The sequence below is a fragment of the Salvelinus sp. IW2-2015 genome, linkage group LG20 (assembly GCF_002910315.2).
Source record: "Salvelinus sp. IW2-2015 linkage group LG20, ASM291031v2, whole genome shotgun sequence".
Taxonomy (NCBI): Eukaryota; Metazoa; Chordata; class Actinopteri; order Salmoniformes; family Salmonidae; genus Salvelinus; species Salvelinus sp. IW2-2015.
The window spans coordinates 26,930,899-26,953,729 of NC_036860.1; the positions used below are offsets into that span (position 1 = coordinate 26,930,899).

The following is a 22,831-nucleotide window of genomic DNA, read 5'->3' on the forward strand; positions in this document are numbered from 1 at the left end:
TTTAAAAGGGCTATAAAATGTATGTCTTATTTAGAAATATCCAGGTAACATGGCAGCATCACTATCAGATTAAAGATATGAATGAACATATTGACTTTACATGAATGAATGAATGACCAAATGTAGCACTAACACAAATGGAAGCCATGTGAAAATTGCTCAAAGGGGTACAGAAAAATACTTGACCCATATTGAAATAATATCACAGTTCCTTTGTCCTGTTGGTAAGGACAGACAAACAGACCGCTGCAGGGGTGAGTCAAACAGACGTGAGTCGTACTTTCCATTATTTTATTTCATCTCTACTCCTCCACAAACCAATAAAGCCTTCAGAATGTTTTTTCTTTCAAAGTTTTCCCCCCAAGACCACGCCCAGCGCGGATGGGTTTCTCTAGTCTGTGTACACTGGAGCTATACACAACATATACATACAGTATTATCTGTATAAATATTTCAGTCATATATAGGAGATCAAAACACTTTAAAAAACATATCAGGTATTGTACACACACACAGAGGATATACAATATCACAAACGAGTGTTTCTGAGATGGAAAACTTGCACCTGTCTGAGGTGTGTGCGCTCGTGTGTGTACTGAAGTGAAGGGTTTGAAAGCATTGGAGGTCAGGCTTCTTGGGATTGTCATGGAAACTTAACCACAAACACAAGCTCTAAAATACATCCTTTCAATTCGCTATGTATGTCTCATGCTCAATTTAAGACACTATTTTCTACCTATATTGTGCATATTGTTCATCATTTCCTTAGAATTTACTATCATTTGGCAAACATGAACAGGTCAAGCTGCAGCTTTGTGAGCGTTCAAATTAATAAAGAAAGCTCTTTCAGTTTCAGGTTTTTAAGAACACTACTTTTTGGGTGCAACATATCTTGTTTGTTTTCTCAGACACTCAGACATGCTTACTGACCATTCTATTAAAAACACAATTTAACAATTTCATTTTCAGGGCCATTTGAGGCATTCCTGCATATATAAAGCACCTATGCATAGAACACATCTGAGATCATGAATTAAATCAAATGAGACAGGAATCTAGCATGCATTCTCTATCAAGTGTCTCTACGTTTTTCAGGAACTCAAACGAAGGCAGCTTACTATCGAAATTTTAGATAATGTATTAAATATATGTATTGCATCGGATTAATAGAGCGTTTTCTTTGAATCCTTCATGGTGAAACAGCCACGTCCGTTTGAGATATTACAACAACAAAGTTACTGCAATCAATGAACACTGTTTTTTCCCACCTCAACAGCATTGCACACACGATAGAAGAGCACAATATGTACTGCACATTGTTGTGCGACGCTCCTCGGCAACAAAATCAATAACGAGTGGTGGAGCGGCAAGTTGCGTTGTTTCCTCCTGCTTCGTATTCCATCTCATTCCAAGGGTCACCTTTCCAAGGGTCACCTTTTGGTTTGCACATCGTCTCACGTTGGTTGACCGCTTTCTACTCCTCTCACGAGTCAACAGAAATGATTGTCATGTCGACTGGTGAATAATGTAAGGTTCAGTATAAATCATTGTAATCTCATCATGGGCCCTTTTTCTCAAGAATACCATTTAATCTGCCCTGAATAGATCTCGTTGTCTCAATTATCACTCTTAAAATGAGGCTTAACAACTTGACCTGAACTAGGTCAAATGGCCATTTCAGCAACATTGACCATGTCATAGCGCAAGGGAGTGGGACAATCATTCAGCAATAGTGTAAATGACTCACATTCATAATGTATGAAGCGCTACCCACTGTATCAATCCATTGCATATATTGTCGTTTCTTCTTTCAGATGAAACCCTCCTCTTTTTGGAATGTACGTGAGTTGTGCCCGATCCACTGTCTGCAAAGCCAATGAGTGCAGGGTCATAGTCATTAGCGCACACTATAGCAAAATGCTTTGTAGCGGAAAAGTAGTGTTTCTTATTGGACAAATTCAGGTACGTCCCTCTCTGTTTTCGCCCGTTTGCTTCGTAGTGAACATGACCCATGTCTAAAGCGTTGTATCCCAATGCGTAACGTTGATAAACTCAGACATAATCATTTTGGCCTAAATGTTACTTCTGCACACCGTGCACTGTGTGTCTTCATCCCAATCCCTCAAACATACCAGTTAGTGGCTGAATCAACGGCCGCAGGCTTTGTTCGTTTCCAAGGTCGTCACAGGAATCCTTGAGAGTCCAACCAATTGAACATACATGGGTGGCAAGCAAATATGGAAGTGTTTAGCTGTCGAAATTCAATTTGAAATGAAAATGTATTTTGATAGCTATGCTTCTTCCATAGACAGATGGGGAGATACTAAAATTGTAGTTTTAGCCACAGTTGATACCTTACTTGTACATTTTACATTTGGGGCATTTTAAATCATCAAACACAAACGATGTGGGAATGGTTGACTGTGTCAACTTGACACATCCAATATGCCAGGACATAGCCCACAACATACATCTTTGGGAAGACAAAGGAGTACAGTAAGTCAGACCCGAGTTCAAATACTATCTGAAATCTTTCAAATACTTTGAGTTTGTTTTAGCCTGCCTAGAGTGTCAAATGGGTGGGGTCTGCAGTTTTAGGACTTTTCTATTGGTCCGTAAAAGCCAGGAAAACTCAATCAAGCACAGCTGAAATATTTGAAATTATTTCAAATGGTACTGTATTTGAATCCAGTTCTGCAGTGGGTGACCACTGAACGTTTCCCCAAACGTTTCTTTTACATTTCTCGTATACACTGTACATAAATAAACCCCTAAATATTTGCCTCTGAATACTGTACAATTTCCGTTATTCTTGTTTTTTCCAGCTTCAAGCATATTTTTCAATGAGGAAGTTCACAGTTTTAATCATCAAATATTTCGTAGTAATCAAAGTTTTTCGGTTCAGCTGCAGTATCCCTTCGTAAAATTACGTCCCTCTCCGAAGAAATACCCTCCCTAAAATACTGTCCACTCCGTCTGTGGTTAAAAGCTGAACAACCAGGTGCCCTGTGAAGAAGGTTCATAGAGTGACATAGTGTAACATCCACATTATCATAACACTGATCATGATGTTTTCTCTGTCTGACACAGTATTTGGGCTGATAACAAATACTGGGGAAAACAACCTAAATTATTTTTGAAGCGCCGGTAGGGACACATTCAAGCTCCATTGAATGTGTAAAATCACTTAGGGTCCATACCAATGCCTATACAGTACACTCCCAAGTACATTGTATTCCAGCCAATACAGGACAGCCACAAATGAATTGATACAACACAAAGCGGCTAAATAAAAGATGATAACAATACTGCCCCCCCCAAAAAAATTATACGTTAGCATAAAAGTTGACACGTAAATCTTGGCAACAATGAATAGATGTATCCATAACCTAAAACAAATCATCCTGAAGGACAAGGTTGAAGACATGTATGGATAAAACCTAAGCACAACGTTGATATAACATTTGGGGTTGGCTTGGGCCAAGAAAGCCCTGTTCCCGGAAGAACGTTGCATCATTGGAAAATACTGTGTGTTTCTCAAAATGCATACTATCATGCTCCGAGCACGCAAATTGAAGCACAGGAGGGTCGGAGTATGAGTCCAAATCAAAGTATGCGAAACAGAGCACGGAGGGCACTTCCCGAATCCGTACTCTGTTTGTACATATTTTGAAGCATCAAGCAAGTTTCAATGGAAACTATGCACAGAAATATGATGCAACCATGTAAAAAATTACACAAAATTATTAGAAATCAATGGCAGACATTATTTTAGCTGAAGTGAGAGAAAATAAACTCTGACATCTCATATATTGCCTGACTACAATATTTTATCTGGATACGTTAATAAATACATGCTGTGTTAATTTTGGCATGTTTACCTGCCTACAATACCCACTGTAGTATGTGTAGATCGCAAGCCCGTACGTAGTAAGTCAATAGGGCTAACTGGCTAGCTACTACTGTTAGCTAGCCAGATGGCCACAAAGAACTGTTAGCTAGCTAACCATGAAGAATTGACATCTACTTTGCATAACATATGTTTTAGGTCATTTTTGCCTGTTAAACTATCTGATGAGCTAGATTATTAAAATTCACATATAGATAGCTGCTAGTTATGAATTAAAACATTTGCTTTGTGTATATCTTGTTTCATCTCTATTGTCATTGTCCTGGCTGGAAGAAAGTTCAGTGAATAGGGAAGTGCAGCATGAGAATAGAGTAGGGGGTGTGCTTCTCAAATGTAATGTTTTATGCGTTCTCCACTCTCTCGTCCTCACAAGAATGTACCCAAGAGAACGTCTTCTAAGAATGCACTCGGAGCATGACAGTGTGGCGCACGGTAGTATGCATATTGAGAAACACCTACTGTGTACCTCTGCAAAAGCTGACCGCTTTCTCATCCGTGTATGCTAACAAGCTGGCAACGTAACCAGTTACCCAATACATTCTCACTGCTGCTAAAAGCTATGGCTAGCTCCCCTGTCCACAAATACAAATCAAAGGGGTAGGGGTACTCTACACGCAGTAGAGAACATGCCTTAGAAAACATGAACACACAAACATAGAAACACAACGCCATGGCACAAGCTTTCAGGGAAACCTGCCCTGATACACCATGGAAGCCTGGTAAAAATTTGCCCTGACTTCTACAAAAAAAGACATACGTCATTATAATATATTCATATTCATATATATATATATATATATATATATATATATATATATATATATATATATATATATATATATATATATATATATATATATATATATATATATATATATATATATATATATATATATATATATATATATATATATATATATATATATATATATATATATATATATATATATATATATCTATGTATTTATAATATACTATGATTCCTGGTGGTTCCATCCTAGAAATGATGGGTTGTGTTGAAACACTGCATGTTGATTCTGGTTCCGTTTATGATCGTGGTCCCAGAGTCCAAAGGTCTGTAAAAAAAAAAGGGATACTGCAGCTCCAAAACGTTGTCCAAGAGTTCCTAAAAAGGCGACGGAGGAACACAAGGAACCCCTGACCCAGTATTATTTTTGCTCTTCTGAGACAAATATGCCGACGTTTCAATACACATCTCCACCGAAAACAAAAACATTTTCCCGACGGAGACAAGAAATGCAAGCTTCCCTGACCCATCCCTTCTATCTTTGCTTTGTCCGTACGTGGCCCAAAAAAACTAACAAAACAAAACACTTTACAGTACAGCATTCTCAGAGAACGAGGTGATAAAAAAGTCAGAGTTTAGGCCAATGTAGGTCATGGCACCGCTGTCTTTTCCCATGATGCAACGGTGCAGACGGCGTCCGCCCCAATCCTGTCCTGGTGGTGATGAGGTAACTTTCTGCCAGACGTTGGGCGGTGGGAGTGGAGTCGGTCGTTCTGGGAGACCTGTCGTCATTCCCCCATGCAAGAAAACATATTTCTCTTGTTTTCCTAAGACATTTCCCAAGACTTTCCCATAAATGGTTCCTTAGATATTGCACATAATGTCCTGGCTGGTGGCTTAGGATTGTTTGTTTGTCAGTGATATCGACTCCTCTTCTCCTCCGATTCAGAGTTATAGTCTCTTAAGCCCATGCCCTTCTGCAGGTTTAGTAACGAGTCCTTCATCTAGGAAAGGAAACATTTCAAGGAAAAAGAAAGGAAAAGGAAACAAAACATTTTGCAGATCATGCATTCAAGTCAACATGAAGTGCAATTTGTTAAACGTTTTTTTAGCAAGCGGAACAAGTTGATTCAATCCTAAATTCACGTCAGGGTCAAATCAAATATTGACGGAGCACATTAAATACAGTACTGCATGTGTGTTTGAACAACCATCTATGACACACAGACACATTCTTGAATGTTCTTTAAAGTTTGTGAATGAACATTCTTTCTCTGACCCAATTAGTCAGTTATGAATCCCTATTCTCAGTTCTGATCGGCTGTCTCACCTCGTCCAGCAACATCACCGACGACTTGATGATCTCCTTCCACTTCTGCAGCTCATCGTCATGGTACCGCTGCTGCGACTCCAGAAGCCGGGCCCACTCCAGCTGCGTCTGTGGAAGTTTACTGTGAGAGAAACACACACACACACACAAACACAGTGAAATATCGCCATCTAGAGGACGCAATGTATTATGGCTGATATGTATGATTCTTTTAAGCAATAAGGTCCGAGTGGAGAAGCAAAGTGCCTGAATAAAGGGAAAGGGGGATACCTAGTCAGTTGTTCAACTGAACGCAGTGGTACATTGGCCATATACCATCAAACGGTGAAGTGCATTATTGATATTATAAGTTACCAACATAAATATAACAGTGAACAAGTACTCATAGACATGGTACTATATTTTGTATGATATACACGCGGCTGGAATGCTGTTTCAGCCAATCAGCACCCAAACTACCCGGTTTATAATATGTATTATGACTGTCTATGGTAATTTATAGTGTCTAAAAACACAGTGGTCCACAATGTTGTTTTGAATCTGCAATATGTCTTGTCAATTGCTGTAATATTGTGGAGGGAAAACTTGAATAACCGTTCTGTACTACAACTCCACCTTACAATTCCAAAGTCATTCCACGGTGCTGGTATTGAATTGGGTTGTATTGTATTTGTGTGAAGTACCTTTCCTGTGGTCGTAGGCCATGCCACGAGGTCAGGCTCTGTGTTGTGTACTCCAGCATCCAGAGCTTATAGAACAGCATCATGTTCAGAAACACCAGCAATACTAGGCTGGAGAGAGAGAGAGAGAGAGAGAGAGAGAGAGCAGAAGAAGAAGAGAGAGAGAGAGAGAGAGAGAGAGAGAGAGAGAGAGAGAGAGAGAGAGAGAGAGAGAGAGAGAGAGAGAGAGAGAGAGAGAGAGAGAGAGAGAGAGAGCGAGAGAGAGAAGAGAGAGAGAGAGAGAGAGAGAGAGAGAGAGAGAGAGAGAGAGAGAGAGAGAGAGAGAGAGAGAGAGAGAGAGAGAGAGAGAGAGAGAGAGAGAGAGAGAGAGAGAGAGAGAGAGAGAGAGAGACGAGAGAGAGAGAGAGAGAGAGAGAGAGAGAGAGAGAGAGAGAGAGAGAGAGAGAGAGAGAGAGAGAGAGAGAGAGAGAGAGAGAGAGAGAGAGAGAGAGAGAGAAGAGAGAGAGAGAGACGCAGAGTGAGGAGGGGAGGGAGAGAGCAGAGCGAGAAGAGAAGAGAAAGCTGCCGTAAAACTACTGACATAAGTCTATGTTAGACGAGAGATATCAGGATTCGCCTGGAATGGGAATGCCTACATCTACTGCAAAGGAAGGATGTTAATTCTCTGGTCCAGTGTATGTACGGGGTGAAACAAGTCCATCAAACGCATCTAATCATCAAAATCAACATGGCGTTATGAAAAAAAGTTGAATACCTTATACAGATCCTAGGATGCATGAATGGAGACAGGGAAAGGGAGCGAGAGAGTAAGAGAAGAGAGAGAGAGATAGGACAATTACACACACCACCAGAAAAGAGAGAAAGAAGACAGTGTTTTATATGCCCCCTCTCGTACTACATTCTACTTTAGAGTAGTAGGAGAGGGGAAATCAGATTACCAATGAATGGTTGGTTTTAATACGCACAGAAAGTGGAAACGCATGGATGCACGTCACAATGTTAACATTTTCAAACTGGCGACACCTCGGTCAGTTTTGGAGACAGGTTTTTTCAAACAGTGTAACGGTATCTAGCGAAAGAGTTTAGAAGCAGTTAGAGTTAATAGGCAATGTGATGATGTCTTCAAAACTGCATGGTGTCTCCAGTAATGTTTACTTTTTGACATACTCCACTTTCCAAGTGTATTGGTACACCAAGAACAAGAAGTGTTGATGTGGCCAGATTTAATCAAATGAGTCACAACTCACAACAGGCAACGTTGCCACATTAATAACACCGAAAACATTCAACATCATCTGAGAGAAATGTAGAGACCAGAGATATCTATGGTTACTTCAATGGATCTATATGAGGGTGAGAGTCAGACTTCTCCACCCATAGCATTAAAATGACTACAACGGCCATCTTAGGGGCTTTGTCCATTCTAGTAATTCTATATCTATGGATCCACCTCTCAGTAACAGCATGGTGAAAGAGTATTTTAAACAACCAGGGTGGCGGTGGAAGGACACTCACACAAAGCTGATGATGAGGAGTAGCTTGGAGACACTGTAGAGCGCTAGGCCCCCTGGGACATTGTCCGGGATGTATCTGGTTTGAGTGGAACCTGCTGGAAGAGAGGCGGCCATTTTGGATCAATACAAAAAAGCCATGCATGACCTAATATTATATTCCTGTCAGTTGCAGGTATGTTTTTTAGAACCCTGTACCGCGGTTTGTGCTCGGAAAAGCTACAGCAAACATTCTGGGAATTTGTCTGATAGTTGTTCCATTGAGCAAGGAAAACTCAGTCAAAAGCACCTAAAGAATTTGAATAGTATTTGAACCCAGGTCTGATTGAAACCGTATTATTGGCAATTGATAACAGCGGCTTAAGGCTTGAGGGTGTCCTAAAATGTACACCATACTCTGCGTCAAACACAGCTATCAACGGTCAGTCAGTCAGTCCCCTCTGACCTGCCACGTGTTTGATCCGGTGGCGGTGGGTGACCTCCTCGTCCTCGGGCGTGGTGACGGAGCTGAGGGCTTCGTCCATGTGTGGGGGCCGCAGGTGGACCAGGGGCCGTTTCCGTCGCCTCAATGCCCCTGCCCGTAGAGCCCTGGCCTTGGGGGACTGTCTGTGGGGCTCGGCCAGGACCACCTCCACCTTACTCAGCTCCATCTCTGGAAAGAGTTAAAGGAAGCTGTGTTACACAGTGTCTGTGTCTCAAATGGCACCCTATTCCCTACATAGGGCACTACTTTTGACCCGGCCCATAGGTATGGTACTGTATGGTATTCAGAGGCTGTGTCATTCTAAATCACGCAGAGATTTAATAGCCAGGATGCCGGTATGTTTCTGCTATGTACACCTCATTTGTTGTGAGTTGTTGCCTTGGCTTGTTTGGCAAGACAACTTGTAAATGGTCAGCTTAAGATGACAGACTGGCATGCAAGCTAGAGGTTTAAGCAGTGTTCACATTCTTTGAGTTAAATAAATATTTACTTCAATAATTTCTCTTGGACACGCAGTATCTAAACAGTACCTATTCCAGTGTCTCAAGTGAGAATACAAAAACAGCCAGTTGTTTTAAAATTCAGAGGTACCGATCCTTAGCCTCGTACAACCATCCTGATCTCTTGAACTTACATTCTGCTTCGCTTCACAGATCCTTGATGAAGCGAAGTGAAACTAAACGGGAGCACAGAGGGCAGGATGGAGGATCCGGCGAACAAATCCTAGGCTCCAAGAATACTCCCAGGCTACATACTGTACCATTGGTAGTTGTAGTCATATTTGAGATACAACTGACCTAAGTGTCTGAAGTACTCATCCAAGCCACTCCAGAAGTTCCTCTCGATGAAGCCCTTGACCAGCCCCCACGGCTGTTTCCTGTAGCGCAGCTCTGTGGATACCCTGCAGGTCACACACACATGCACACACACACATAGACACACAGGCACATGTACATGCGCACACACACAGAGGCACATACATTTGACTCGATTTGACATACACACGCACAGACACCACACACATAAATACACTCCCATCACACCTCCATGGCCCACTGTATGCGTCAACCTCAAATGTAACTTCTTTCCCTAAAGGGTAGAATACGTTTCACCGAAAGGAGTCAAGTACCGCATTATCAAGATGGTGTTCAGTAGCGACAAAGCGTTTTTTAAACAGAGTGAACTGTGGAGATACTAACTAAACGTGTCCAATCAGAACACTCACAGGAAGTATAGACAGAAAACAGGAATTCTATCTGACCTGAGCCGACACTTCTTCTTGGCCACCCTGGTGAGCACGTAGCGGTTTAGAGTGTAGAAGTAGTCATGGTAGGGGACGTCGTGTGCTATCACCTCGGCATCTATGATGTAGCACTCGCTTTCCTGGCTGGCCTTGTACAGCGTCTAGACCACACAAATATGACACCGTTGAGTTAACAGACAAAAAAGGCTTATTCCGGCTATTGGTTGGCTGCAAATGACTTTCAGCTATTTGTAATCTAAAAATGAATGTGGCAACTTTTCTATACGTTTTAGTGCCATCTATAAGTGCTAAACCCATAATGCATAATAAGACTTGCTATAAGCATTCATAATAACCCATGGCTCACTAATGCAGCCTATGAAAATACATACAGTACATAACCATAATAGCATTCATAATGCATTGCAGACAGATTTATTTTATTTTAAAGAGTTACCATTGTGCTTGCATTTAACAGTGACGTTACAGTGAGTGTAGTTACAGTATGTCGAGTGCAAACAAAGCATGAAAACAAACCGTGTACAACATTTAAAACTGCTATGACATGCAACGCCACTGGGGGGCTCCACTCACCTGCGTCTCAGTAACTGTGGCTGTCTTGGGGGCCAGGGGGTTCGTGAGGGAGATGGTGTACATGATCTCTCTGGTCTGGTTGCCCGTCTCCTCTTTCTCTTTCTTCCAGGGGTGATAGACTATGTCTAGATAAATAGTGAAGGTGGACAGAAAGATCAGCCCTTTACTCCTATAACCTTTTGCAGAAGTTTTAGTCCGACACACACTGAGGTTTTGTTCAATTCTTTCAACATGCATCCTACCTGCCTCCCTTCCATTACTGATCTGGGAGTTATTGGATAAGTGAACGCGGGGTTTCCACCATATCGCTTTTACCAATCCAGGCATGTCAGATCAGTAAAGGAAGGAGAACAACAAGAAGGAAAGAGAGAAAGGACGAGACCTTTCTACAGTATCTGAACAGGGCCAGTATTCACAAAGCGTCTCAGAGTAGGAGGGCTGATCTAGGATCAGGTCCCCATCTGTCCATTTAATCCGACTCTAAAACTGGTCTGGGTACTGTGGTGTCACCTGAAAAGCGTCTCTGCTCCAGGAAGTCCCTCATGAAGGTGGACTCGGTGAAGAGGATGTCGTACATCTTGTCAACGCTGAACTCGTACACCTCGTTTATGTACTGCTTCCCATTCAGGTCCTCATGGAAGGCCTGCACCTCCCCTGCTGCACGCACACACACACACACACACACACACACACGCACACACGCACACACACACAGAGGAAGAGGGAGGAGAGTAAGTGCGTGTGTTATACATGAACAGTGACAGTGTGCGTGAGTGAAATAGTGAATGTGTGCGTGAGCGAGTGGGCGTGCTGGTGTGTAAACCTTCGTCGTCGTGCGTCTCGGAGGAGTCACTGAGCTCGGTAGGGAGGTCCTCGTTGTCGTTGAAGTCCAGCGAGGGCGAGGGGGCGGGACTACTGTGACCACTGCTCCGGTTGTCCAACCCCGGCAACTGGAGGGTCAGGAGTTCGCCATCGGGGAGACACAGGGGGAACTCGTCCACGACAGCCAAGTTAAACTATAGAGGAGGAGGGGTCATGAGCTCAACTGAAACCCTAGGCCCGACTACCTACAGTACATACTTGTGAAGCTCAGCCAGGTATAATATTTATCTTGGGTTGAAATGCCACTACTGTGGCCTGGGGTGGTCTAGCAGACTATAATATTTATCTTGGGTTGAAATGCCACTACTGTGGCCTGGGGTGGTCTAGCAGACTGAGCCGCTGACTCTAGAACACTTTATGACGTTTTGTATGTAGGTGATCCACAGCAAGATTTGGTATAATATCCAGTGGTACTCACGGGGAGGAGTGATTCGATGGTGCTCGGACAGGATAGGGCGTTGTTTGGGAAGGCTCTGTGGGACAACAGGGGGCTGGTGTCTCCCTTGGCGTCAGGCATCTTGGCAAAGTTGGTGTCATTATCCTCCACGGGCAGCTCCTCGCAGTACCTACACCACAGGGACGCGCAACAGCTGTAGGTCAAGGTTATCAGCTCGGGGAACGATGCCAGCCTTTACGATGCATGGTGATGGGGGGTGGCGGTGTGTGTGTGTGTGTGTATGCGGTCAAAACTCACCCCATGGTATTGAAGTCATCGTCCGGCGGCACGTAGTCCTCGTCGTCACTGGTCAGACCCAGCTCGTTGCCATAACACTGATGGACAAAATGCCACAATTCTTTGGGACACAAGGGCTGAGAGAGAGAGAGAGTGTGTCAGAGAGAGTGTGAGAGAGAGAGAGAGAGAGAGAAAAAGAGGAGATAGAGAGATGGAGGGAGGAAAGAGAGAGAAGAAGGAGGGATAAGAGAAAGAAGGGGAAAAGGGTAAGTTCTGACTAAATTGGCAACAATACACACTAGTGCCCCCAGTCTTCTAGTTTAATTAAAAGTGAACTATCATAAATGTAACAGTCTTACCTTTTCTAGCAGAGCATTCTGCCATAGTCTGAACATCATCATGTATGTCCGGTCCCTCGCTCCGAACGAGGTGAAAAAGTGCTGTGGGAAGCAAGAACAATATAAGATATGACATCACCAACCTGATAGAAAAGCCATGTGTATATGTACCTTTGTGTATAGTGCCTTCAGAAAGTATTCATAACCCTTGACTTGTTTCACATTTTGTTCTGTTACAGCATTCATTCAAAATGTATTCAATTGTTGTCGTTTTTTTCACCCATTACACACAATACTCCATAATGACAAAGTGAAAACATATTCATATACATTTTTGCACATTTTGCACATTTATTGAAAATATACATTTTTGCACACCCCTGAGTCAATACCTTGTAGAAACACCTTTGGCAGTGAATACAGCTGTGAGTCCTTCTGGGTAAGTCTCTAAGAGCTTTCCACACCTGGATTATGCAACATTTTCCCATTATTCTTTTCAAAATTCTTCAACCTCTGTCAAATTGGCTGTTGATCATTGCTAGATAGGGCGGGGCGGGACAGCAGGTAGCCTAGTGGTTACCTAGTGGTAGCCTAGTGGTTCTTAACTGACTTGCCTAGTTAAATAGATAACGATTTTCAAGTCTTGCCATCAATTTTCAAGTAGATTTAAGTCAAAACTGTATCTCGACCACTCAGGATCATTCACTGTCTTCTTGGTAAGCAACTCCCATGTAGATTTGGACTTGTGATTTATGTTATTGTCCCGCTAAAAGGCGAATTTATCTCCCAGTGTCTGGTGGAAAGCCGACTGAGCCAGGTTTTCCTCTAGGATTTTGTCTGTGCTTAGCTCCATTCTGTTTACTTTTTATCCCGAAAAACTCCCCGGTCATTAACAAGTACAAGCATACCCATAACATGATGCAGCCACCACTATGCTTGAACATATGGAGAGTGGTACTGAGTAATGTGTTGTATTGGATATGCCCCAAACATTCAGGACAAAAAGTTAATTACTTTGCCACATTTTCTGCAGAATTACTTTAGTGTCTTGTTGCAAACAGGATGCATGTTTTGTAATATTTTTTTTCTGTACAAAATTCCTTCTTTTTACTCTGTCAATTAGGTTAGGATTGTGGAGTAACTACAATGTTGTTGATCCATCCTCAGTTTTCTCCTATCACAGCCATTAAACTATTTTTCAAGTCACCATTGGCCTCATGGTGAAATCCCTGAGTGGTTTTCTTCCTCTCCGGCAACTGAGTTAGGAAGGACGCCTGTATCTTTGCAGTGACTGGGTGTATTGATACACCATCCAAAGTGTAATTAATAACTTCACCATGCTCAAAGGAATATTCAATGTATTTTTTTATCTACCAATAGGTGCCCTTCGTTGAGAGGTATTGGAAAACTTCCCTGGTCTTTGTGGTTGAATCTGTGTTTGAAACTCATTGCTCGACTGAGGGACCTTACAGATAATTGTATGTGTGTGTGAGATGAGGTAGTCATTCAAAAATCATGTAAAACACAAAAACAATCTTTCTTGCACACAGAGTGAGGCCATGCAACTTATTCTGTGATATGTTAATGAAATCTTTACTCCTGAACTTATTTAGGCTTGCCATAACAAAGGGTTTGAATACTTATTGACTCAAGACATTTCAGTTTTTCATTTTTTAATTATTTTGTTAAAATGTCAAAAATCCACTTTGACATTATGGGGTATTGTGTGAAGGCCGGTGATAAAAAAAACAAAAAAACTCAATTTAATCCATTTTAAATCAGGCTTTAACACAACAACATGTGGAAAAAGTCAAGGGGTGTTAATACTTTCTGAAGGCACTGTATGTGTATGTGTTTGTGTGTATATGTGTGTGTCCCGTGCTGACCTTGTCATTGTCAGTGCACAGCTGGATAGCGTTGGGAATGAGGCGGGCCGTCTTCTCCTTGGTCATGCTGCAGATATCCTTCAGCCGCACCGTCAGCTAGAGAGAGGGGGAGAGAGAAACTGTGGAAGACTACAGATAACACATTCAGTTATAGTCCTTGATTAGGAAAATAAAAGAATGGGGTCCTCAACAACACTTATTTTGGTAAACAGCGGAGGGAAATGTAACACTGCTCAAATTCATAGACAGCGCTCTAGATGCAAGAACATGTCAGGCCATGGCATCCAAGAGATTTTATGGTTTGAACCATATTTTTCAGCTATACATTACTTGTTTGCATTCTTGTTGCTTGTTAACAATGAAATAATAAAATCTTACATATATATTTATATTTTATTTATTTAACTAGGCAAGTCAGTTAAGAACAAATAATGTTTTACAATGATGGCCTACACCGGCCAAACCCGGACAAAGCTGGGCCAATTGTGCGCCGCCCTATGGTACTCCCAATCGCAGCCGGTTGTGATACAGCCTGCATTCGAACCAGGGTGTCTGTAATGACACCTCAAGCACTGAGATGCAGTGCCTTAGACAGCTGCGCCACTCGGGAGCCAAATGTTATAATCAGACAGAAATTAAATAGATTCCCAAATCTTAGACGGTAGCTTTAATACTGCAGTTTATGGGACAAACCAAGAAAATCAAATCAGTTTAATTTGAAGTCGAATACCTTCTATTTATAGAAAATAGATAACCTCATTGTTATGTAGAGGCTAACTTGGGACAGTAAGGGACAGAGTAACCTAGTGTAGAGAACGGTAAAAGAAACTAAAGTCCATACCAGCGTTTCCCAGCGGAAGATGTTGCTATAGAAACAGATCCAATTTTCCGAGACGTAGAGGCGCCCCTGCAGCAGGATATCTCTTTGCAGGGCACAGGAGTAGTCTGCCACACAGGGTCAAAGGTCATCCGGTTATTAAAGGTCATAGGGTTATTAGAGGCTCATCGCTCTACCAATAAATATAAAACATATGCAGATCAAACATCTATTCAGTCTATTTATGTTATCATGCCAACGCCTTTGTCACTCATTATCATGCCAAACAGTCTGGCTTCATTAATGATAGAATGTTCAGGTTTGAAGATTGCTGTGAAGCCAGGCTGTTTGGCTTGACGATGACAGAAATGGAGTTGGCAAGAATACAAACAGATCTAGGACTAGGCTGCATCTATGCGCATTTGAGCTTCAAAATAGCTCCCATGGCAGAAAAAGCCACCTGATCGTATGAATGGCCTGTACATTCTGTTCAGAAATGTGTTGTGTAGAACAGGTATGATTGTCTGCCGGGTAGAATAGGGACTTGCATTAGCTCTACTGGTTAAATTTCTATCTGGATTGTTCTTAATGTTTCACATCAGTGAATACACTTGTGGTGTGGTAACAGTGTATACAGTATGTCACTCAAAACTCAGTTTGTCAGGCGTTTGCACTGCAGACACCAAAAGAAGTCGAGGGACATGGAGATTTTAAATCACTTAAAGATCCATACTATTGAAGACACAAAGAAAATAAAACCTGGGTCATGTTCAGTAGGGAGAAAACATTTCGACACGGGGAGTTACTGTCTGAACTTGTCCAATAAGAAGACAGGTTTCCTTGTTGCGTGGCGAAATGTTTTTGCTACGGTGTGCGCTACTGAACACCACCCTGGTGTTACAGAAAAAATATGAAGATATACTGAACAAAATTATAAATACCATATGAAACAATTTGAAATATTTTACTGAGTTACAGTTCATATAAGGAAATCATTCAATTGAAATAAATTCATAAGGCCCTAATCTATGGATTTCACGACTGGGAATAAAGATATCTTAATACCTTAATAAAAAAAAGGTAGGGGTGTGGATCAGAAAACCAGTATCCAGTGTGACCACCATTTGCCTCATGCAGCTTGACACATCTCCTTCGCATAGAGTTGATCAGGCTGTTGATTGTGGACTGTGGAATATTGTCCCACTCCTCTTCAATGGCTGTGCGATGTTGCTGGATATCGGCGGGGAACTGGAACACGGTGACGTACACATCGATCCAGAGCATTCCAAACTTGCTCAATGGGTGACATGTCTTGTGATTTTGCAGGCCATGGAAGAACTGGGACAGCTTTCGGGAATTGTGTACAGATCCTTGTGACACGGGGCCGTATATTATCGTACTGAAACATGAGGTGATGGCGGAAGGAATAATTGCACGACGTTGGACCTTAGGATCTCGTCACGGTATCTCTGTGCATTCAAATTGCCATCGCTGAAAATGCAATTGTGTTTGTTGTCCATAGCTTATACCTGCCATAACCCCACCGCCACCATGGGGCACTCTGTTCACAACGTTTACATCAGCAAACCGCTCGCCCACATACATGTGGTCTGCGGTTGTGTGGCCGGTCGGATGGACTGCCAAATTCTGTAAAACGATGTTGGAGGCGGCATATGGTAGAGAAATTAACACGCCATTCTCTGGCAACAGCTCTCGTAGACATTCCTGCAGTCAGCATGCCAATTGCACGCTCCCTAAAAACTTGAGACATCTGTGGCTTTGTGTTGTGTGACAAAACTGCACATTTTAGAGTGGCCTTTTATTGTCCCCAACACAAGGTGCACCTGTGTAATGACCATGCTGTTTAATCATCTTCTTGATATCCCACACCTGTCAGGTGGATGGATTATCTTGGCAAAGGAGAAATGCTCTCTAACAGGGATGTAAAAAGTTTTTTGAGAATTTTTTGTTGTTGAGAAATATGCTTTTTGTGCGTATGAAACATTTCAGGGATCTTTTATTTCTGCTTATGAAACATGGGACCAACACTTTACATATTGCGTTTATATTTTTGTTCGGTATAGTTTTTCATTGATCATTCCATCTTACTCACCCACAATGAGGCGTTCTGAGTCGGGTAGCTGCTTGAAGAGTTTTCTGAAGTCCTCATTGCGTTGCTTATACGTGGGACTCAATACCTGCAGCGGGGAGAGAGGGATAACATACAACACATTGAGAGAGACAACCCATTTACACAAAAGTAGTCTACTCATAAATATAAATACACACATTAAATATTTTATAAACACAAGCAAGTGTAATGCCCCCCACCGATCGCAACGAACAAACTGTGAACGTATTTACTTATTTGAATATCATGGGTTGTGCCCAGTAGGCACAACACAGGGGAACATCTTTTATTTTTTCTGAAAATTGTAGTAGACTTGTTACAGTAGATTTTCACAGTTAACATTCAGTGATTTGACCATGGCTACTGCATGCCTTGACTCAAACGATGTGTGTCCTCTCTTTCCCTACAAATTGTCAGAGCCTGAAACCACCCAGAACCTCCTATCACAAACTAAACAAGCACTCTAAAATATGCAAATAATACCCCAGCTTCAGCTGGAGTTCCCCCTCTCTTTCTCTCTGCCTCTCTTTCTCTCTGTGCCTCTCTGTCTCTCTTTCTCTCTGCCTCTCTGTCTCTCTTTCTCTCTGTCTATCCCTCTCACTGAAAGGAGAGATTCAGATAAACACATTTCTTCCAGAGTGCTGCTGACCACTGCCCAGTCTGCCTGTCTCTCCACACACAAACACTGCATTCTTTAGCCTGAAAAGGGAGGGAATGCAGCCAACTAGCCCTCAGAGTGGTGGTGATGGTGGTGGACTGGACACACATCACCTTGGGTCATTCGAACCACCCCAGTGCTCTGTAAGGTAAGCGCCATTCGCCTAGAACTAAAGCTAGTGTTACTTTGCTGGCCACACAGTTGGATAGCGGGTACAACCACTTGAAAATGGAGATTGGCCCTGGGCATGCTGTCACAGAAGAGGCCTTTACAGATATAGGAGATGAGCTCTTTAGTACATCTCTATGCGTCTACCCTATGAGCCTAATATAATTAGTTTGTAAGGAGTGATAAGACCGTTTTCAGAGCAGATGATACAAGAGAAAGAATATGGATCTATGGATAGAGACACAAGTATACAGTACCAGTAAAAAGTTTGGACACCAACTCATTCAAGGATTTTTCTTTATTTACATTTTTTTTTTTTTTTTTTTTTTTTTAGCATTGATAGAATAATAGTGAAGAAACATCAAAAACTATGAAATAAGACATATGGAATCATGTAGTAACCAAAATAGTGTTAAACAAATCAAAATATATTTTATATTTTAGATTCTTCAAAGTAGCCACCCTTTGCCTTGACGACAGCTTTGCACATTCTTGGCATTCTCTCAACCAGCTTCACCTGGAATGCTTTTCCAACAGTGTTGAAGGAGTTCCCACATATGCTGAGCACTTGTTGGCTGCTTTTCCTTCACTCTGCGGTCCAACTCATCCCAAACCATCTCAATTTGGTTGAGGTCAGGTGATTGTGGAGGCCAGGTCATCTGATGCAGCACTCCATCACTCTCCTTCTTGGTCAAATAGCCCTTACACAGCCTGGAGGTGTTTTGAGTCATTGTCCTGTTGAAAACAAATGATAGTCCCACTAAGCGCAAACTAGATGGGATGGCATATTGCTGCAAAATGCTGTGGTAGCCATGCTGGTTAAGTGTGCCTTGAATTCTAAATAAATCACAGACAGTGTCACCAGCAAAGCACCCCCCACACCATCACACCTTCTCCTCCATGCTTCACAGTGGGAACCACACATGACGAAATCATCCGTTCACCTACTCTGCGTCTCACAAAGACACGGCGGTTGGAACCAAAAATCAAAAATTTGGACAGATTTCCACCGGTCTAATGTCTATTGCTCGTGTTTCTTGGCCAAAGCAAGTCTCTTCTTCTTATTGGTGTCCAGTAGTAGTGGTTTCTTTGCAGCAATTCGACCATGGCCTGATTCACGCATTCTCCTCTGAACAGTTGATGTTGAGATGTGTCTGTTACTTGAACTCTGTGAAGCATTTATTTGGGCTGCAATGTCTTAACTCTAATGAACTCATCCTCTGCAGCAGAGGTAACTCTGGGTCTTCCTTTCCTGTGGCGGTCCTCATGAGAGACAGTTTCATCATAGCGTTGATGGTTTTTGCGAATGCAATTGAAGAAACTTTAAAAGTTTTGGAAATTTTACGGATTGACTGACCTTCATGTCTTAAAGTAATGACGGACTGTCATTTCTCTTTGCTTATTTGAGCTGTTCTTGCCATAATATGGACTTGGTCTTTTACCAAATAGGGCTATCTTCTGTAATACCACCCCTACCTTGTCACTACACAACTGATTGGCTCAAACACATTAAGAAGGCAAGAAATTCCACAAATTAACTTTTAACATGGCACACCTGTTAATTGAAATACATTCCAGGTGACTACCTCATGAAAATGGTTGAAAGAATGCCAAGAGTGTGCAAAGCTGTCATCAAGACAAAGGGTGGCTACTTCGAAGAATCTCAAATCTCAAATATATTTTGATTTGTTCAACACTTCTTTGGTTACTACATGATTCCATATGTGTTATTTCATAGTTTCTACAATGTAGAAAATAGTAAAAATAAAGAAAAACCCTGGAATGAGTAGGTGTGTCCAAACTTTTGACTGGTACTGTACATATACAAAAGTATGTGGACACCCCTTCAAATGAGTGGATTCAGCTATTTCAGCCACAACCATTGCAGACAGGTGTATACAATCGAGTACACAGTCATGCAATCTCCATAGACAAACATTGGCAGTAGAATTGCCTTACTGAAGAGCTCAGTGACTTTCAATGTGGCACTGTCATAGCATGCCACCTTTCCAACAAGTCAGTTAGTCAAATTTCTGCTTTGCTAGAGCTGCCCCGGTGAACTGTGAGTGCTGATAATGTGAAGTGGAAACATCTAGGAGCGGCTCAGCCACAAAGTGGTAGGCCACACAAGCTCACAGAACGGGACCGCCGAGTGCTGAAGCGCGTAAAATCATCTGTCCTCGGTTGCAACACTCACTACCGAGTTCCAAACTGCCTCTGGGAGCAACGTCAGCACAAGAACCATTCATCAGGAGCTTCATGAAATGTGTTTCCGTGGCCGAGCAGCCGCACACAAGCCTAAGATCACCATGCACAATGCCAAGCGTCAGCTGGAGTGGTGTAAGCTCGCAGCCATTGGACTCCGGAGCAGTGGAAACGTGTTCTCTGGAGTGATGAATAACGCTTCACCATCTGGTAGTCTGATGAATCTGGCTTTGGCGGATGCCAGGAGAACGCTACCTTCCCTTTGCTGTTTCAGGATGACAATGCCCCTGTGCACAATGTGAGGCCCATACAGAAATGGTTTGTCGAGATCGGTGTGGAAGAGCCTGCACAGAACCCTGAGGTCAACCCCATTGAACGCTACCTTCCCCATTGGCTTTCTAGTGGAAAGCCTTCCCAGAAGAGTGGAGGCTGTTATAGCAGCAATATGGACCAACTCCATATTAATGTCCATGATTTTATAATTAGATGTTCGCCGAACAGGTGTCAACATACTTTTGGTCATGTAGTGTGTATATATATATTAGTGATTGGATATTATAGCTTACATGTTCAAATATGTAGCTGATCATCGAGGTGAAAATCGCACATCAAACAATACATTCAGGGCTATCAAACAAGCTCTTTCTTTAGCTCATCACTGAGGTATTTTCTGAGGCAGACGGTTCTAGAAAAGACCAGCCTCACTTTGTAAAACATCGGACCACCTGGAGTACTGAAAGCCCATCCACACTTCACAGTTAAGAGTATGTTGATACATTCTCCACACAGGGCTCGTCTCAAAATGGCTCCTGACAGAGCTGTACCCTTTTCACACTATTGTGCCGATAATACCGTACGGCCCTTTTTTATATTGTACAGTGTCCTCTGTAGCACGGTTCCAGCAACTATGGTGGATGCCAAACCAGGCAAGGGGCCGTATGTATTATCTAACAAGCATCACAGAGTAGGAGTGCTGATCTAGGAACAGGTCCCCCCTCTCCAGGCAATTTTATTCATTGTGATCTAAAATAATTTCTGAGACCCTTGATACCTTTAGTACAGTTCAGCTTGGCTCAGCTCAGCGATGTAAAAAGAGTACAGGTCAAACATCTTCACTCTCTGGCTCTGAACCACGGAGCCGTAGCTAACCGCAGTCAAGTTCTAGGCTGTATCACAACCGGCCGTGATTGGGAGTCCCACAGGGCGACGCACAATTGGCCCAGCGTCGTCCAGGTTTGGCCGGGGTAGGCCGCCATTGTAAATAAGAATTTGTTCTTAACTGACTTGCCTACTTAAATAAAGTTTCAATAAATCAAATTAAATAAATATAAAGACCAAAACAACTCTAGTGATTCATTGCAACGCTCTGAGCAATTAAGGTACTGTCCCAAATGGGCCCTGGTCAAAAGTAGTGCACTGGATTCTAATGCACTGGTTTGGGAATTTAGATACTTTCTAAACAGGGAGATGAGAAGTTTATGAGTTGGGGAGTTAAGAGTTTAGAGAAACTTCGAGGTTCACTGCACTTGACGTTCATCACCAATCCTGTTTCCACCCCAAAGCCGTACAAAACAATGACCTCGACCGCATGTAGACCACAAGTCACTTTGCAGCACAGCACAGAGGTAGCCCCGACTAGATTATCCGCTTGGAATTCTCAAACTGTAACCCCCACCACCAACACCCTTCCGCCCCCACACCCGTCTCCACCCCAGCTCAATGGAGGGTGACTTACGGCTGGGACCCTCTCTGACTCCCAGTCCCAGGTCTCCCACTGGGCCTGTGCCTCGGCCTGGGTCTCATCGTCGTGTGGCTGAGGGATAGCCTCCCAGTCAGACAGACACTCCCAGTCTGTCCCATTCACTGTCTCTGTGTCCATGCTGACTGAAATATCCATGGCCTGGGCCTCTATGTTCTTTTGGCTCTCACCCCTCCCCTCCCTCTTATTTTCTTTCTCTCTTTTCTCTGGTCAGAGGTGTGAGCAGTGTCTCTATGCCTGGAGAGCGGTCGGTGCTGGTCTGGTATTCCCCCTTTGTCGTCGGAGTGGAATTCTTTGCTGTCTCTGAGAGCCAAGTGTTTTTTAGGCCTGGATCATGATTCTGATTGCTCCCTTAGACACACACACACACACGCGCACAGTGCCTAGGCTGCCGTTGACCTGCAGTAACCTCAGCCCTCGGGGGAGTGGTTGTTTGTCATCAGCCCCTGCCTCTCTATCTCTCTCTCTCTCCCCCTTTCTCTCTCCTCTAGTATGGTCAGAACTAATACAACGCGTCTCTGAACCCTCCCAAAGAGCCTTGGGAATCAGAGCTATCTGGAATGATATCTGTCACAACTACAGGTCGACCACTACAGGTAGCTGGCAGAGCTTTAGAGCCGAGTATAACTTAAAAAGACAGAATTATCAACAGCCTATTTCACAACTCAGTACTCAAGAATGAAGGAACGTGAACGTTTCCTAACGCTCTAAAAACTGTAGAACCTAGAAACTATCGGTGTACCTGCTATCGCACACACCCACATTCATGACTGACATGACATGACTGACACAACCATGAATTCATGGTGACCAG

At 42.7% G+C, this 22,831-nt stretch overlaps 1 protein-coding gene across 3 annotated transcripts in view; it reads right to left on the bottom strand.

Moving 5' to 3' along the window:
• Positions 1–4,949: 4,949 nt before the first annotated feature.
• The window catches only part of LOC111981604 (protein Aster-B), a 103,594-nt gene continuing 85,712 nt past the window's right edge, over positions 4,950–22,831 (bottom strand). For all 3 annotated transcript variants that reach the window (XM_070449299.1, XM_070449300.1, XM_024012968.2), the window contains 16 exons: positions 17,210–17,294; positions 15,121–15,224; positions 14,280–14,375; positions 12,415–12,495; positions 12,077–12,192; positions 11,801–11,948; positions 11,324–11,516; positions 11,011–11,154; positions 10,501–10,625; positions 9,925–10,067; positions 9,461–9,564; positions 8,625–8,831; positions 8,184–8,274; positions 6,672–6,779; positions 5,989–6,109; positions 4,950–5,662 (listed from right to left, as the gene is read on the bottom strand). In XM_070449299.1, coding sequence (XP_070305400.1) covers positions 5,573–5,662; positions 5,989–6,109; positions 6,672–6,779; positions 8,184–8,274; positions 8,625–8,831; positions 9,461–9,564; positions 9,925–10,067; positions 10,501–10,625; positions 11,011–11,154; positions 11,324–11,516; positions 11,801–11,948; positions 12,077–12,192; positions 12,415–12,495; positions 14,280–14,375; positions 15,121–15,224; positions 17,210–17,294 — 1,956 coding nt within the window. In that variant the 3' untranslated portion in view covers positions 4,950–5,572. The remainder of the gene's footprint in view (positions 5,663–5,988; positions 6,110–6,671; positions 6,780–8,183; positions 8,275–8,624; positions 8,832–9,460; positions 9,565–9,924; positions 10,068–10,500; positions 10,626–11,010; positions 11,155–11,323; positions 11,517–11,800; positions 11,949–12,076; positions 12,193–12,414; positions 12,496–14,279; positions 14,376–15,120; positions 15,225–17,209; positions 17,295–22,831) is intronic.